General features: G+C 33.0%; 2 protein-coding genes across 4 annotated transcripts; one reads left to right on the plus strand and one right to left on the minus strand.

The window, feature by feature from the left end:
• Positions 1–794: 794 nt before the first annotated feature.
• On the minus strand, positions 795–3,346 carry LOC123197801 (GDP-mannose transporter GONST3-like). Its single transcript, XM_044612205.1, has 2 exons — positions 3,209–3,346; positions 795–2,310 (listed from the first exon to the last, which is right to left on the minus strand). Exon 2 carries the CDS (start codon positions 2,308–2,310, stop codon positions 1,183–1,185), a length of 1,128 nt encoding a protein of 375 aa, XP_044468140.1. The 5' UTR covers positions 3,209–3,346; the 3' UTR covers positions 795–1,182.
• A 2,485-nt stretch (positions 3,347–5,831) lies between these two features.
• Positions 5,832–16,195, plus strand: LOC123197386 (structural maintenance of chromosomes protein 2-1-like). Of its 3 annotated transcripts, none has more exons than XM_044611658.1 (22): positions 5,832–6,084; positions 6,369–6,698; positions 7,314–7,994; positions 8,131–8,274; positions 8,394–8,684; positions 8,767–8,952; positions 9,033–9,197; positions 9,288–9,347; positions 9,558–9,620; positions 10,616–10,707; positions 10,967–11,063; positions 11,469–11,585; positions 11,730–11,948; positions 12,403–12,543; positions 12,613–12,780; positions 12,856–13,040; positions 13,158–13,251; positions 13,321–13,409; positions 13,548–13,773; positions 14,824–14,898; positions 15,391–15,551; positions 15,681–16,195. In XM_044611658.1, the coding sequence occupies exons 2-21, from the start codon at positions 6,381–6,383 to the stop codon at positions 15,508–15,510; spliced, it is 3,531 nt and encodes a 1,176-aa protein (XP_044467593.1). In that variant the 5' UTR covers positions 5,832–6,084; positions 6,369–6,380; the 3' UTR covers positions 15,511–15,551; positions 15,681–16,195. The 3 variants fall into 3 exon arrangements, with proteins under 3 accessions (XP_044467593.1, XP_044467594.1, XP_044467592.1); XM_044611659.1 differs by having other exon boundaries at positions 15,391–15,522; positions 15,666–16,195; XM_044611657.1 differs by having other exon boundaries at positions 15,391–15,522.
• The last annotated feature ends 2,590 nt before the right edge of the window (positions 16,196–18,785 follow it).

The raw sequence follows: 18,785 nt of genomic DNA on the forward strand, positions 1-18,785 counted from the left end.
AGAAAAAGAAAAACATATTTGACTTATAAGATATCAATATCAATACATTCCTCGTGCGACTAAACTTTCATTCATAGATAAACTTTCATTAGTTGGGAAGGTTTCTTCTTCTTGTGGTTCTATGGTGAGCTCTTCGTCATCGAGGTATTCTTCAGATTGTGATTTATTTTTCGGTGTTAATGATATGGGGGATTACAGAGATTTCATGTACAAGGAAGATGTGATTGAGTTCTACAGAAGAGAAGAAGCCATGAAGTCTTTGGGTAAGATTCAAAGAGAAAGGTCTTCCCTTGCTGAGTGCTTCAAGTTTTTCAAGTTCATTTGCTGCATCAGATCTTGATGTTATTTACCCGTAAACTATATCTAAAGTGCTTTTGAGTTTTTGATAATGTCTGCCAAATTCCATTGGCCTGTTGTTGCTAGCTTGTCTATTTATCCCTACTAAAGATAGGAAAATGTGAGGCTTTAGACTATCATGCTGTACCAGTTCTATTTCTATTTCTCCATTCATAAATTTAATTTTACTTAGCTGAGCAAAGAACATTGCCCGAGACAAAGGGTTAATTTCATGTAATAAAACTATGCATACACTTTTTTGTTTTGAGTATACAAATAAGTACACAAATAATGTATCATTACATGATTGAGTGATTTAAACGAACGATAAAATAATATCTGATCATACAATGACATATCTCTTATAGATACATTTGTATACTCAAAAATATATACGGATAACATTCCTTAATTTCAGGGTCTCTTTATGGTTTCATCAGATTTCACAACATACAATCTCAAAAATTTAACTGATTGACAAAGTGAGTCCATTCCAATTACATTGAGCATTTTCACTACATCCATACTAACAAACATGCATGACTACTAAGACTGAATGAATTAAGTGTTCAAAATAATACCAAATAAAACAATACATCCCAACCTGGCTCTGGTTGGATGTAAAAACCAAAATTCAACTTATGAACAATTTGCCATCTTAGAAGGAACCACCTCTGAGCCTCTCTCTTTGAAAGGAAGTATAAAGTATTCTGCTCATATACAGATACTAGCTTGAATGAGAATTTGCCATCCCAAGAATATACTGACGATAAGCTCTGGACACAGGAATGACTTAAAAACACAATGGCAAAGCATCAAATAATGTTGCCTTCGATTAAAACTCAATTATTTATCTTGTTCTGACTCTTTTACTTTCTTCTCAATATTGCTGCTTTCTGTGTTCTTCATTTCAAGTAGCTTCTGTCGTTCCTCTTCATGCGCTTGTGCTTTAGTTTCTGTCCCAGCCTTGGGTTTATTGCTAGTAGACTGCTGATACATAACCCCACCTAGCATACAAATCAAAAGCCCACCTGTCCCCACCCATGTTGAATGTTTATCCCAAATAACCAAATTAATCACAACAGTCAACAATTTGTTCACTATACCCAGAACTGTAAAGCCTGTTGCAGAAATTGCCCTTCGACAAGAAAACCCAAAGAAAGATATTGCCAAACCAAACAAGCATGATAACCCTACTGGCAAAACCACCTCAAAAGAGTGCCAGTCGGACTCATCTGAGATTTCATGCTTTATTTTCTTCAACTCCCCCATAATAAGTAGCTCCAAAGGAAACAGTAGGAGAGCCTCAAGATTATTATACAGAACAAGACCCCATGTATTCAAGCGAATGGTCATTACCACATGCTTTATGTAAACAAAGTCTATCGACATGCTTACCAGGTAAGCTAAAGCCCAGCTATATGCCATGAGAGTGAACTGGTAATCTGTAAGAACATAAATCACACTTCCTCCAAAGATGGTAGCAAGCGAGATCCATGTCTTGATTGTTGGCCATGGTTGGTGCAAAAAGAGGGTCTCTCCTACTGCTACAAATATGGGAACCGCTGAACGAAAGACAATAAAAGTGTCAACATTAGCATGGAGGAGGAGCTCACTGTTGGTGAAAAGTGAGAGGTAAAATATAATGGCTGCAGGTAGAAACCGCCACATGGTCAAAAGGTCAAGTGCATCATGCTCTATGAACTTGAAGTACCCACAAAGGAGGACACCGGCGGCACTTGTGAAGTACTGTAAAGCAGTTAGTGCCCCTGGATAAGGAAATTTCATGACAGCCCATTTGTTGATAATGGAGAGCAAAGAAGCTGAGAGGCAATAACCGGATGCTACACCATAGACAGAAGCTTGCTGAAGTAAAGCATTGTACCAGGTCACTTGGATTTGATTGGATGGAGAGGAAGCTTGCAGACTGTTTGAAGTTTTGCCAACTGGTGGATTTTCTTCATCATTAGACATCTAAGAAGAAAACATAAATTTTTTTTAGCAGATCTAACCAGAATATATGATTTCTACTGCCACTAACTGCAGCCCATATATAGCTTAGCTAGAAAAAAAGTTATTGAACTAGAAGAATTATGAAAAAAAAAAAATCTTGAGATACAACTACTCTTTGTATACACACCACAAAAAAAAAAAATAAAACACTGGCACAAAGGTAAGAGAAAATGAACTCAGCCAAACAATAAACAAGACGTAAACGGACAGATATTCCATCTTTATGAATAACCCATATTTCATTTCCAAATAAAAGTGTATAGGCTGAATGACTATTTCCCACCCAAACTTTGATGAAACGATATTTCCCACCCTTTAAGTTTGAAAAGTAGAATTTTCAAATAGATTTTTAGGGTTAGAGTTCGGGTAAGCAAAAAGATTTTTCAAACTCAAAAGGGTGGGAAGTCATCATTTCATCAAAGTTCGGGTGGGAAATATCATTTGACCATGCATATATTACCTTCATCAAAAGGTGCATGTACAATGCAGATAGAAAGAAAATTAAATAAATAAAAAATGAACCCTCGAACACTCCAGATAAAATAAACCTTTGAACTCTTGGATAAAAAAAACAAAAATCAATGGTAAAGGTTTGCAACAAAACTTATTGTGAGGAGCAGCGAAAGAGAAATTGAAGTTCTCGCTTAATGTTCAAAAATATTTCTGGGTTAGTTTTGCAGGTACAATTTAGTAATTACTATTTGATTCAAACTTAAATTAAACTGAATCCTAAAACACATTCGCTAATTAATATTCAACGCAATCAGATTGCAGGAAACATAAACCTATTTCTACTTCAAATTAAAAGAAAACTAAATGAGATTGAACAAAAATAAGAAAAAGTGAAACGATTAATTACCTGCCGCCAGGATATATATGATAGATGTTAATCGGTAGCGCTGCCGTTGGTCCGCAGATCCGGCAATCCCTAATCGCCTCCGAAGAAGAATTTTGGGAGTCAACTCCAGCTATAGCAATCGAAGCAATCTTCCTTCCCAACTCCATTTTTGTTATTTTCCTAATTGATTTTTATATTCTTAGTTTGCACGTGCTGCACGTGCACAGGCTCTGAATTGTTATTTAGCTTATTTTAATTATCCTAATAATTAAACTAATTTTTATATATCATAATATCAATTTTTAAGGACACATTACGGGTATTTAGATTAAAGAATGTTTTATTATTAAAATTAAAAAAAATTATTTAAAAATAGGTTATTAAGTATAAATTATTACTATATTTAATAAATTTTGATAAAAATTGATATATATATATATATATATAAATAATTATTGTATTTGATTAAAAGAAATAAAATAATACTAATATATTATTTACTAAAATACCCTTAGATTTAATTATTCTAAAATATTTTTATATTATTTGTTGTATTAATTGAAAATAAGATTATTTTTATCCTGAAAAAATAAATAAATAAATATATAGTTATAATAAAATTAAAATTATTTTGATAATCTTTTAATACTTAAAGTGAATATGGTAATCAAATTACTTTTTATATTACTTGCTATATCACCATTAATAATAGAAGACTATCGAAATCTTTTATTACTTATTAACCAAACAAAATAATATAAATAATAAAAAATATATTACCGGAGTAATTTTGCTATCCCTTTAGTCAAACGCCCGTAAGGTCATAAGACTATTTTCTACTAAACTTTAATAAAATAATACTTTTCACTTTTTAAATTTAAAATTTTTATTTAGTTATTTGTCATCCATTTATGTTTATAAAAATCTTATGGATTCAATTAAAATAAATAGATTATTTTTCTATTAAAATATAAAACTATTTTATATAATTAATATAAATAACAACTACTAATTTATCTTTATTTTTTATTAAAATTAAAAAAATTACTCTTTTTGTATTCCCTTATCTAATTTTATTTTGCTTTTTTTTTGTATGCCAATATTCACAATAATAAATCAATTTTCTTAAGAAAATTAGCATTGTGATAGGTCATTGTGTGAGAGGTCTTGAGAATGAGGTAATTATGGAGTCCAATGTATTATTACTACGTCCCACCCAATGTTTAGTGAGCAAATTCCCACCTATTATCTTTTAAAAAACTAAATATCTACTCATTTGTTAAAATTTATTATTAAGATCAAAGATAAAATTATTATTAGTTACAAATATTTAAAAAACTAAAAAATTATCACATCTCCCTCCCCAAGATTTAAAAACTAATAATTTCTCCCTACCTATTTTTTTTTTTAGTTTTGCTAAAAAATTTTCACCTCCAAATTAGGGTTTTCAAATTTAGGGTTTCCCCTATATTATTCTCTTTTATAGTCGGCCCCTAGTTTTTTGAAACTTTTAGTTTCACCCTCTTTTGTGTTTCACTCTACAAATAACATTCGAGTGACCATCCTTCCTCCGTCTCTGGTGACAACCACTGTTTCAGACAAAGTCGTCATCGCTTCTATTATTCCTTTTGAGCGCTCTCTTTTTCCAACAATGTCATTAATAGATTGAAGAACACAAAATCATCAAGAGGAAATGCCATGATTCAACCAAGATGTCTGAGTTCTTTTCGTCTCTCCTCGTCAGCAATAACTTCTCCCTCTATAGGCTTCGTGCTTTAAGTCGACGACCAACTGGATGAAATTTCCATGGAGAGGAGATGCCTGACAAACTTGAGATAAAAGAAATAGTGTTGCATCATCTACAAAGGATTGCTCAAGTGTCAGAGAGAAGGCAAGGTTGATGACAACTTAGTCTCAAGCAAAGGATTACATTGGATATGGTGGGAGAAGTCATCAAAATTTTAAAACTCTAGCTGAAAAATCTAAAGTTGAAGAGGGGGCTAAATTAAGTTTTTAAAAGTTTGGGGGGGGGGGGGCGGTTCAATGGGAAAAAAGTAATATTTTAAAACTAAACTGATAAGGAATTGTCATATTTTTAAATTTAGGGGGAAAATGTGATAAATTTTTTTATTTTTTAAAATTTTTTATTAAATAATAATTTTATACTCAATTTTAATAAAAGGGTGGATATTTAGATTTTTAAAAATTAATAGATAAAAATTTGTCTTTCCCCTAAACTTTGGGTAATCATCCTCTGGCCTATTAAATTTATTAATAATACTTTTTCATTGCACTTGTAGACAGACAATTTTAATTGATTAAAATTATACGTATAAATAAAATATATAAATTTATCTATATAAATTATTATATTAGTTTATAATTAAATTATATATTTATTTATTTTTCTCTTATCTTGAAATTATGAAATTAATACTAGATTGTATAAATAAGCTTTTATCTTATATAATATGCTGGTTCAAGCAATGTTTCTCATTTTAATATGGGCTAATGATTAAGGAAAATTTAGCTTGAAGCGGTTAAATTCCTTGACTGGGCCAGCCCTGGTCAGCCCAGCCCAGCCCATAAGCACCAATTTCGAAGCCTAAAACAATTCGAAATCCAACATCAACAAAATAATTTTCCCGCTTCCTGCTTCTTCACTGCCTATGCTACTTCACAAAATCCGACATGAGTCTTCACTGAAACCCGTTTGCTTCTTAAGCTTTCGGATTTCAAATTCATCACCCAGAAAAAAGAAAAACAAAATTCACTTCCTTTTTATATGGTTTCAGCGCTCCAGTTTTAGGGTTTCAAACTCGTAAACCCTTCACTCAAAACCTCTCCAACTCCCAAACTCAATTTCACTCCGATTCTTGGCTTCCTTCAGTTTCAAGGTGAGCCAATCAACCATTTCACAGTTAATTTCTATGACTTGCATGGAATTTTTTACAATCTTTTTTTTTTTCAGTTTTAAAGTTTAGGATTTCAATTTTCAAAAATTTTACCTCTAAAATCTGAGCAACAAGATACTGTTGATGCATCTCTTGTCCGCTGTTAAGTGAACTAACAGAGATTTTTATATCTACTCTTCTACCTTGTTTACAATTTACCTTCAATGCTTGTGCTTTTGAGTCCGTGTATTTATTATTGTTTCCTTCTTTTTTTTTCTGCGGCATAGGAATTGGGGAAAATGTACATAAAAGAGATATGCTTGGAGGGGTTCAAATCCTATGCGTCAAGAACAGTGGTACCTGGTTTTGATCCTTATTTTAATGCCATAACGGGTCTAAATGGGTCAGGAAAATCGAATATTCTGGATTCGATTTGCTTTGTTTTGGGTATAACCAATTTGCAGCAGGTTCGTGCTACAAACCTTCAGGAGCTCGTGTACAAGCAAGGCCAAGCTGGAATTACTAAAGCTACTGTCTCTATTGTGTTTGATAATTCTGATAGGGATAGGAGCCCTCTCGGGTATGAGGACCATCCAGAGATTACTGTCACCAGACAGGTTGGTTATAATTTTGTGGACTCCTTGAAGTATTATTATATGACTCCTTTAATTGTTTCAAATGCTTTTTTAGGGGTGTTTTAATATTATATTTTTATGAAGTTGTATAGTTGTCATTTTATGTTTACTGTATAGAGTTTGTTAGGTTTACAAGAAAGTAACTGATTTGTTAAGAGTTCCAAATTAGCATAGATGTGGGATGCTGCTTTTCTTTGTTTGATTTTATGGTAAAGTTTTGGTTTAGAAATTGTGTTGACTGTACTCTTAGGTGTTCTAAACATCTCTCTCTTTTTATTATTTATTTATTTATAATTTGTTTACTTGTTTTCTTTAAATACTAATATGACGTTGCTTATGATTATGGAATTTTCACTAGAAATTTAATCATTATTTCCATTTTGGTTACATCATATTCCATATTACAAGGCTACTTAGTTGTGATGTACTTGGATCTTAGAAATTGAATTATGGTATGTATACCCTAAAATAAATATCTGTAGAGCAAGCTGTATAATTTTAAGGTGAGTATAATAAGTAGATGACAATTTGACTGTTGCTATCGTTCTTCATTGAAAATGCATCTATATATGTTGATATGTATTTGCTTCAATGCAGATTGTCGTTGGTGGAAGGAACAAATATCTTATAAATGGAAAACTTTCTCAGCCTAGCCAAGTTCAAACCCTCTTTCATTCAGTGCAGCTCAATGTTAACAATCCACATTTTCTCATAATGCAAGGTCGAATCACCAAGGTCTTAAATATGAAACCTCCAGAAATTCTTTCAATGCTTGAAGAGGCTGCTGGGACAAGAATGTATGAAACAAAGAAAGAGGCTGCATTGAAAACACTAGAGAAGAAGCAGAGTAAGGTTGATGAGATGAATAATCTTCTTGACCATGAAATATTGCCTGCTTTGGAGAAACTAAGGAAAGAACGGGCTCAATACATGCAATGGGCTAATGGCAATGCTGAATTAGATCGACTTAGAAGGTTCTGCGTTGCCTATGAATATGTTCAAGCTGAAAAGATCAGAAGCAGTGCAGTTGGGGAAGTGGAACGGGTGAAGGCAAAGATTGCTGAAATTGATGATGATACAGAAAGGACAAGTTTGGAAATTCAGGGAATGGAAAAGCAAATATCAAACTTGTCTGCTGAAAAGGAAGCCAACATGGGTGGAGAAGTCAAAATTTTGTCGGAGAAAGTAGATGCCCTATCTCAAGATCTTGTGCGTGAAGTGTCTGTCTTGAATAACAAGGACGACACACTCAGGAGTGAGAAAGATAATGCTGAAAAGGTACTTCTTATCATATACTTGTAATACTGTATATTTGCTGTGAATATTTATTGAAGTCTTGTGTTCCCTGTTCGTTTCCTACTATTATATGCCATGTGCTGGCATCATATTTAATTCAACATCTTGATGTTGCTAGATTGTTTATAATATTGAAGAGCTAAAGCAATCTGTAAAAGAGAAGGCCTCTGCTGTCAGACAATCTGAAGAAGGAGCAGCTGATCTCAAAATGAGAGTTGAGTTACTTTCTAAGAGCTTGGAAGAGTATGAAAAAGATTACCAGGTAAGGAGTCCTTAAAGATCTTGAATTTGTTTGTTTTACGCCACTGACATTGTTATTGTTGTCATTCATCAGCAAAACAAGTTGTTTAAAGAAATTTGCCTTAATTACTCTGAGTGCAGGGTGTACTAGCTGGCAAGAGCAGTGGGAATGAGGAGAAATGCCTTGAAGACCAGTTAAGCGATGCCAAGGTCGCTGTTGGAAGTGCTGAAACTGAATTGAAACAACTGAAAACAAAAATAAGCCATTGTGAGAAGGAGTTAAAAGAGAAGAGACAACAGTTAATGTCAAAGTGCGAGGAAGCTGTATCAGTAGAGAATGAACTGAATGTTAGAGGAAAAGATGTAGAAAATGTTAAACTAGCATTGGAGTCTGTTCAATATAAAGAGGGCCAAATGGAAGCTTTACAAAGGGTATGCATTTCCCTTGATGCTGCTGATAATAAAAGTATTTCTTTTTGGTTAAATTTGTATATGAATCATATCGTATTTCCAGGACCGCACATCTGTGATAGAGCTTGTGCAGAAGTTGAAGGATGATATACGGGATCTTTCAGCACATTTAGCAAATGTTCAGTTCGCATACCGTGATCCTGTGAAAAATTTTGATAGGTCAAAGGTGAAGGGTGTTGTTGCTAAACTCATTAAAGTAAAGGATAGCTCCACAATGACTGCCTTAGAGGTTCGTAATCAGTCTTATATAGTGTGTTTTACAGCATAGCGCTTCAAATGGTAATTCTCTAGCAATGATATTACCTGCAGGTGACTGCTGGAGGAAAGTTATTTAATGTTATTGTAGACACTGAAAATACCGGAAAGCAATTGCTTCAAAATGGTGACCTTCGAAGGAGAGTAACAATCATTCCTTTGAATAAAATTCAATCCAGTACTGTTCCTCCCAGAGTTCAGCAGGCTGCTGCTAGATTGGTCAGTCATCTGCTTTCACCTTCTAATATGATTTGAATCCAGGAATATTTGTTCATGCTCTAATAATTGGTATTATCATTGCATATGCAGCTTGGCAAGGAAAATGCTGAACTTGCACTTTGTTTGGTTGGCTACAGTGATGAATTGAAGGTATGTGCTGCCTTGGCAATTGTTGTTTTGGAACTTTGAAGTTTGTTGTGAAAAATGGAAATCTTTTTTAGTTATGTTGTAGTGATGGAAAATAAATGGCTTCAGTTCTAATAAGCTTTTCAGTTTTTTTCTTGGATTATTATAATTTAATATACTTAGGTCATGTTCTCTTTTGGACTGTTCTGCTCTGAAAATTGATTCTCATTGCAGAGTGCCATGGAATATGTTTTTGGTTCAACATTTGTCTGCAAAAGCATTGATTCTGCAAAAGAGGTATGCAACATCTTTTGTAATCCATCATTGCATTGTTTGTAGCGCAATCCATTCATTATACAGTTTCTTTGTTCTAACTTCTAAGGTTTGATATGATGTAGAGGATAGTTATTTGAAATTGTTAGGATGTGATTATACTATTTAGTTCTTTCTCTAATTAAATGATCATAAAACAATATAATAATTAAAAAATTATCACAGCAAAACATCTTAGAGCATGTGGTCGGTTGGGAATTTCCAATGCAATTTCTCTTTTCATCTGATTTCTATGATTATGTTTGAAGTAAGATTATTTAGTAGCATGGTCTTTGCCAAAGCTTTTACAATTAAGAAAAGTAAGTTTCATATTAAAGATGGCTTTATTTATACAATGGATCACTAACAATATTTATTTTTCTAGATTTAAAAATGGCACATGAATTTGATCCATTTTAAATCCAACTGCGATAAGTTGAAGAACCGCCACTTTGTTAAGTAGTTATTCCTAGGAGTTGGATAAAAAACTAGAGTTTTATTTTCATATGACGACTTTTTGATATGAATCTTTATGAATTTTAGAACTAAACTTAGCATGCCATCTTATGTACATATAGTATGTTTAACTTTGGGTTTAGTATTTTAGGGATAGTTTTTGAAGTCTACTTTTTTTTTTTTCATTTTTTATTATCTTTCTCACAATTTGGCCTTAAGAAGATGTCAAATAATAGTTAGTTGTTTGTGTATCAGATTTTGTTTTCAATTTTTCATACGTAATATAGTAGTTGTGTTCAGAATTTTAATAGATTAATTATATAAAATGTCAATGGGAGGCTAGTGAGATCTTCGATAACCTTAGTTAGCTTTACTTGTGCATCCTAAGATGCCATCATCTTAAAAGTATATCACCTGTAATGTATTTGTGCGGTTTATTTGAATCATTTTCAGAAATCATACAATATAACTTTTTGTTTGTTAATGTATACATTATGACTTACATTTTTATGGATATTTTGTAGGTTGCTTTTAGTCGTGAAATTAACACCCCAAGTGTTACTCTCGAAGGTGATATATTTCAGCCCAGTGGCCTTCTAACTGGTGGAAGCCGCAAGTAAGTAAGTGCTTTGCTTGATTTTTGTTTTTGTTATGTTTCACATGTGTTTTTTCATTTTTCTCCCTAACTTGTTTGAAGTGGGGTTCGGAGTTAGATGATCTCCCATATTAGTATAATGATTTTTTGTGTTTTCTTCGTATTTTTACAATTTTACACTTCCATATATAACTTAATTAACACGGCACTAAAATATGCTTTCAAGTGCTTTTGCTTGCTTCCAATTTGTGAACCTATTAAACTAAATTTATTTTTGCAGGGGTGGAGGTGATCTGTTAAGGCAACTTCATAATTTAGCGGAGGCTGAATCTAACCTTTTAATACATCAGAAAAGGCTATCTGAAATTGAAGCAAAGGTAACAACCTCTTTTCTTTTCCAATTTATGAGTGAAGAAATTAACTTTTTCTTGTTAATGTGAAGCATCTGTACAAGTCTTCTGACTTGCATTTAACATGAATGTGTCATTTGATATAATTTGTGATAGATGCTTTAGATTTTAATGTTTTGTATGCTTATCTTTGACTAGTGCATTTGTTTGCCATGTGGAACATAATCTTCTGCTGGAACACAAATGCATATAAAACCTAACTAGAGAATTATAAAATACAATCCTCTGTTTTGGATCATTTATCCATTATGTTACCGATGTAGTTTCCGTTGTTTTAAGTTCTTATGCCTAGTAGAATCTTCCCTGTGTCCAAAGAATATATTCTGATGGTTTTTAGAATCTTCCTTGCCATTTTCCTATCTTCCATTTCAGATCATGGAACTTCTGCCTCTTCAGAAGAAGTTTATGGACCTTAAAGCACAGTTAGAACTTAAATCATATGACCTCTCGTTGTTCCAGGGCAGGGCTGAACAAAATGAGCATCACAAGGTTTGCATCTTTCTTTCCATTTTGGATATCATATTCCATGCATTTAGTCATCCAACTGCCTTATCTCTTCTCTTATGCATGTGTTGCTGTATATTATTGTATATTTTATTTCCATTTTTTTGATCTTGTGTTGTTGAAATGTAGCTTGGGGAGATGGTAAGGAAGATTGAACAGGAGCTTGAAGAAACAAAAGCTGCCGCCAAAGAGAAGCAAGTTTTATATGAAAATTGTGTTAGTACAATGTCAATGCTTGAGAAATCAATCAAAGAGCATGATAGTAATCGAGAGGGCAGACTTAAGGATTTAGATAAAAAGATTAGGAACGCAAAAGTTCAAATGCAGTCAGCTTCAAAAGATCTAAAGGTAGGTTTGTTGCTGTTGAGTCTACTATTAGATTGCCCACAATATCTTGTCTTGCATTATTTTTCTTGATTCTGGCTAGACTATGTTTGATATTTTGTAATCTTTGTATCATAAACTGTCATTCCTAGCAATCAAAACGTGGGATTTTATGTCTTTAATTATTGAGATGTCTTTATTTTCTTTTCCTCTGGTGGTATGCTTTAGTTCTTTTGAAATTTCTTTAGTTTAAGCTTTCTAGGATACACACATATAATTTTTCTATAATAATGAAATGATGATATACCTGAGATCCATGCTTTGGGGAACAGAGATTTCCTTCTTATATGACATCAAATTAGACTTTGTAAATATCTTAATTTTGTATTAATCTTGCCTGCAACGTTTTCTGTTGTTCTGATGTTGGTAGTTATAGGTTCTCACTCTTAATAGCTCGTGAACTTCTTGTGACTAGTAGGGGCATGAAAATGAAAGAGAGAGACTTATTATGGAGCAGGAAGCAATTACCAAGGAACAAGCATCTTTAGAGAATCAATTAGTTTCATTGAGAATGCAGATTAGTGGTCTCACTTCAGAAGTAGAAGCACAAATGGCCAAGGTAGACCCTGATCTCTAAGTTGAAAAATTCTGTTGCATAAAAATAAGGCAATATGACTTTCTATTGTAGGTTGCTTCCACGCGTAACAATCATGATCAGGCTCAATCTGAGCTCAATTTGATTCGTTTAAAGATGAAGGAATGTGATTCCCAAATTAGTGGCATTGTAAAGGAGCAACAGAAACTTCAACATAAGCTCAGTGAGGCAAAGCTTGAGAGGAAGAAGCTAGAAAATGAGGTAATTTTGCTTAGTATTTTTTATATGTTTCTTTCATAGTGGGAGCTGCTATCAACTTTTTAAAATCTGTAATAGGTAAAACGGATGGAGATGGAACAAATAGATTGTTCTACAAAGGTTGACAAATTGATTGAGAAGCATGCCTGGATTGCATCTGAGAAACATCTATTTGGAAGAAGTGGGACAGACTATGATTTTTCATTTCGTGATCCTTTTAAAGCAAGGGAAGAGCTTGAGAAACTGCAAGCCGAGCAATCTGGGTGTGTGGCTTTCTTCAACATTCAAACGCTCAATAGATTTTTTAGTGCTGTTATTTTTATGAACCTAATAGGTGATTGCTTTTGTAATTATTCTTTTTTTTTCCCCCTCATATGAAGCCTAGAGAAAAGGGTCAACAAGAAAGTTATGGCAATGTTTGAGAAAGCAGAGGATGAGTACAATGATTTAATGTCCAAGAAAAACATTATTGAGGTATGTACACTCTATTTGTCTAAAAATTGTTGTCCCTCTGCTCACTCATGCTAATTTTTTGTTGCCTAGAATGACAAGTCTAAAATCAAGAAGGTGATTGAAGAGCTAGATGAGAAGAAGAAAGAAACTCTAAAAGTTACTTGGGTCAAAGTTAACAAGTGAGTTTGTTTTGTGCTAATTATCTGCTTCCTATGTGGTGTTGTTTAAAAGTTATATTTTATCATTTGAGTCTTTGCCGATGGTTCTTGATAGATGTCAACACAATTAAATCACTCTTAATCTTCACTTTTCTTCAGGGACTTTGGATTGATCTTTTCTACTCTGTTACCTGGCACAATGGCAAAGCTGGAACCTCCTGAAGGTGGTAGCTTCCTTGATGGTCTAGAAGTTTGTGTTGCTTTTGGAGGTGTTTGGAAACAATCCTTATCAGAATTGAGTGGAGGTCAAAGATCATTACTAGCACTATCTTTGATTTTAGCATTGCTTCTCTTTAAGCCAGCTCCTCTTTATATACTGGATGAGGTATTCTCAACTTTTGCCTTTTCTCTGTGATATGTTTCACTTGTTGGTTGCTTTTTCTCTATGATATATTTCGCTTGTTGGTTGTGTGTCATTTAGATGCGTTTGAAGTATATTTATCTTATAATGCTTAGATTTTTACGTAAGCTCACTAGGCTGTGCAGTTCATTTAGTGGTCATTTTTTGAGAAGTACATAACTTACAGGTACAATGATACAAAAATAAGGGTTTATTATGTCATTTTATTGAATTGTGTAGTAACAACATCAAAAAAGGTTCAATTTGAGTATAGGTTGTTATTTCTTGTTGACTGACATGTGGATATACCGTCTATTACTCTATTAAATTTCCTAAAATTGAGGCTTAATTCCAATCTAATGCATAAATTATGTGTATAAATAGAATCAACTAAATAATGATTTTGAAATCCTGAATTTATTTTCTTCGTTTGAATTTTTTTCTGGTGAGTTCAGTCTTCGTCACCAGGTTTTGAGGACAGAGAGAATCTCTTGCAGGCTACACTCTTTTCCCTCCTTTAAGGATGTGGACAAAAAAAGAAAACAAGTTTTTTGAAAACTTGAGTTCTGATACTATTAAATATTGATTTTTTGGTTTGAATAATTTCTTCCACGCTTTCTATTCATTTATCAATAGACTTTATGCAAAGATGTTAGACAAATTTAGGGAAATACAATCCATATGAAAGGAAATAAATTGAAGAGAAATAAGAAATACAATATTATAAGAATTCTTTTCCTATTTTATTGGACTCAATCAGTACTTTTTAAACTTAAAATGGATCATATTTTCCCATAAGTTTGTTGTGAGTAATTTTCTTTTGGTTTTCATGTTCTAGCCATTGAATTATTGTAAGAACATCTTCAAAAGAATAGTTAATTTAAATTCATGGTGATTAATGGCTTTAACATAGGTGATAATTAACGCCTTAAATTATTCTGGTTCTAACTCATTATGTTCCCCACACAAATATTTTGAGTAAAAAGGTTATTATGAGATGGATTTGCCAATAATGATTCTCAAGATTGATAACAGGTTGATGCGGCTCTTGATTTAAGTCACACACAGAACATTGGGAGAATGATCAAGACTCACTTTCCTCATTCCCAGGTCTGACAGTTTTCTTTATGAAAAATTTTAGCTTTTTGTTCTCTTTTGAATCTAAGGAAACAAAGTATCGGTTAAAAGAGTATTGTATTACAGATAAGTATAGGTGTCAAATGGCTAGCTTGACCTGAAGCACGGCAAAATCGCTTGGTCCACTATATTAGTGGGCTTAGCTTAGACACAAAGCTTACGAGTCGACCTAACCTGACCCGTTACTGTTTTCATAATTATTAAAAAAATTAATCAATAATTATAATATACAAAATTATTTTTTTATTAAAATTAATGGATTGGCCCGTGACTGTTGAGCCCGACTCAGTCCGTTACTATAAGGTTTGGTCTAACCTTATATATGTAGGGTAGATTGTGGGTCTTATACTTTCCATAGCCCAACCCAATTTGAGTGTTTCGTTTGTCAGTGAAACTATAGGGTAAAATATTCTTGGATGAATTTTCATGGTATAATTGACTCTTTTTGGTCTTTTTGTCTTGTAGTTTATTGTGGTTTCACTAAAAGAAGGCATGTTCAACAATGCTAATGTTCTTTTCCGGACAAAATTTGTGGATGGTGTGTCTACTGTTCAGAGGACTGTGGCTGCAAAACAGATCAAGTGAAAGCTTTGTCTTGTGAGTCTTATGTTCTTTTTTATTTTTATGTAAGTAACATTTTAAGTCAGAATGTCTACAAAATATTTTTACATTCAAATATATGCTTCTCTCATTCTGTTTCTAATTTTTATGGTAGTTATTAGTAACATCTGATTATCCAGAACCTGTCTGTTCAGATGGTTTTAGCATGCTTAGCCAGTTTGGACCGTAGAAGTTGCCTCTGCAGTTAATTTAGGCTGTTGAAGCTCAAGATCATCTTCCCTCGGCTGATGATATAGCAACCTGTCCGCGTGCGTATTGCTCAGTCTATAGAAATCCTGAATTCTAATATACTTTTTTGACCTCTCAGCTTTAGGATACTTTGGATCTCATTCAGAGTTTTTGTTATTACTCATCAAATGAATATTTATGCTAATCGCTTGGTTGCATTTTTTTTCTAGCTACCTAGGATTAAACACAAAAGTTTGGGATCAACTGTGTTATTTACAAACTTGACTAAATCTACTTGATTAGTCACTGTTGAAAATGGGCCATTCCAGGGCTGCACCTTGATTGTAAGAGTGCTTTGTTCTGAATTGTCTCTTTTAGGCAGTACTCTGTTAGTCTGACTCTACTGTAACAATATTGCATTTAAATGTAAAAAATAAAGTTCAATAAAGTGCCTGAAATAATGAAAAATGAAATTGCTTTATGTTTTGCGTTGTGTTCTGCCTGTTCTCTTTACCCCTTTATCCTTTCCCTCATGGAAAATTATATTTGAACATCCTCAGTCTGAATTTAAATGGATTAAATTATGTTTATATCAATAATATTTTTATTTATGTGGAAGTTAACATTTTGTTAAATGACCATTATAATGATGTTGTATTGTAGAATCTAGTTAGACTCCTTTTTTGATAACTATAAAAGGATCTTTTTATAAACTAATGTTTCGAATTTTAAATTCATTATAGGATTTGGATTGCAAAGTTAATTAGTCGCCGTTATTCATCATGACTAAGTATTCTTCAAGGGTTTACTTAAAAATGTTAGTTTGACCGTAAACCAATCTGATAGGAAAAGGAAATGAGATATTGAACCCTGTCCTTTTGCCATCTCTACGCCACTTGAGAAATTATTCAATTTCCCCCGGTGGTTTAGAAAACAACAGAAGCCTTTGGCAAATTTCTGATAGTAATTTATAAGGATTTGAGGTGTCTCATAAACAATGCAAACAACTACACGTATGATGCCCAAACTCCATCCTTTCTATCCCAAACAAAGTATTTGTCCAAAGTCTTTTCTTTTTCCGTGGCAAAATACCTCTACGTTTCCATAGGCTCCCATGAATCAATAAAAGATATAGAGCAATTAGAAAAGTTTCATTGTGATTAGTTATATTTCGTAGAACTTGACAAATGGATATATAGTGTTAAGTCAAACAAGTCAAAACGGTGTGGCTTATTTATTTTACGCACAAAAAGAGCAGCCTTTCATTTCACTTCAGTTTATAAACAATAAAATTATGGGCCATAGGACTATTTCCCACCCAAACTATACTGAATTCTCAAAGTTCCCTTGTTAACTTTGAAAATACCATTTACCCACTTATGACTAGTTAAATTTAACGGAATTTTAACCCTTGAAAATTTAATCTCATTTTTTCCCCTAAAAGTTTAAAAACTAACATTTTATTCCCTAAGCCAAGTTTGAAAAGATCGCATTTCCCCCCTAGGGTTTAGTTTCAAAACCCATTCACTTTCTCCATGCTATCGCAAACCGTCTCTCCCTCCCGACGGTTTCTTTTCCACCGACAACCGCCCCCAACTCCATCTCAACCCATCCGGCGTTGAAAGACGTCGTCTGGGAAGAGAAATCGTCTTCCTAGATGACGGAGACGAGAACGGGTTTTGAAACTAAACCCTAGAAGGAAAAATGTGATCTTTTCAAACTTGGCTTAGGGGAAAAATGTTAGTTTTTTAAATTTTGGGGGGGAAATGAAATCATATTTAAGTTTATTTTTAATATTAAATATAAAATGACGATTTTACACTTAAAATTAACAAATTTAAACGGTCATGGGTGGGTAAATGAGATTTTCAAAGTTAACATGGGGAACTTTGAGAATTCAACATAGTTTGGGTGAAAATATATTTATTTTAAAAAAATAAATATATACACATTTATATGTATTATTATACGATTATGTGATTTTAAATTAAAGATAAAACAATACTCAATCATATAATAATATATACTCAAAATATATATACATAGTATTACTGGGTTACAAAATATCTTGCTTAGGTTCAGTTTGTTTAACTCCGGTTGCGTTGCCCTGCTTCTCTGGTGAAGCTACTGCGAAAATCAGACAATCGGACGATCAAGATGAGTTCCTCTCTAGTTAGTTTTTCTGTTTTTGTCTACAGTTTGGATGTCTTGAGTTAGTTAGCTTTCTGTTATGACTATTGTCTATAAATTGATTGTATTCTGTAAATCTCTTTTTAATAAGAAAGATCAAGGTAATTCCAGTGATTCTTGCCAAAAGTTGAAAATTTTCATGGTATTAGAGCCGTTGAGCAACGTTTAATGGCTGGTTCCTTTGTTAACGCTCCTTTTGACGTCGCAGGTACTCTAAAATTATTAAAAAATAATAATTATAATAAAAATATATCAACTAATTTCCTTTTTGTTTTCCTTTATTGCCTCCTCTGTTATAGCGGAGCTGGAGTCAGCTTCCATTTCCAATGTGGAAATTCTTTCCCATGCCGGTCGAGCTTCTAGTTTTCGAAACAAACTTTCCATTGTGGGTCGAGTATGTGGATCAGCCTCCATACCATACATAAGAGAACATTATTGAATATTGCTGGTAGTTCTCCTTGAATCCTCTGACTTTTTGGAGATTTACGACGCGGATCTAAAATCTCTTCCAAATAAATTCTAAGTGTTTCATCTTTTGTGGGGGTTAGATGATCTATGAGTTCGCATGGATACTTGCCCATCAGAACTTCTAAAGCGAAAACTCCGAAACTATGAATATCACATTTTTCAGTTACTCGTATTCTGTATGCAGCCTCTGCAACAACAAATCAATGGAGCTTAAATTGCGAAAAAGTCCCACCCAAATTTAATGAACCGATACATTCTCGTCCACTAAGTTCCAAAAAGTTAAATTTCCTTTCAACTGTTAAATTAATATTTTAACAAATCCTATTGACTTTTGTATAAAATGACGAAAAAGGCCAAAAAAACTCTCAAACTAAATAATATTTTACTTCTAAAATTTTATTAAATAATTGTTT

Source organism: Mangifera indica, chromosome 15 (assembly GCF_011075055.1).
Source record: "Mangifera indica cultivar Alphonso chromosome 15, CATAS_Mindica_2.1, whole genome shotgun sequence".
NCBI classification, from domain to species: domain Eukaryota; kingdom Viridiplantae; phylum Streptophyta; class Magnoliopsida; order Sapindales; family Anacardiaceae; genus Mangifera; species Mangifera indica.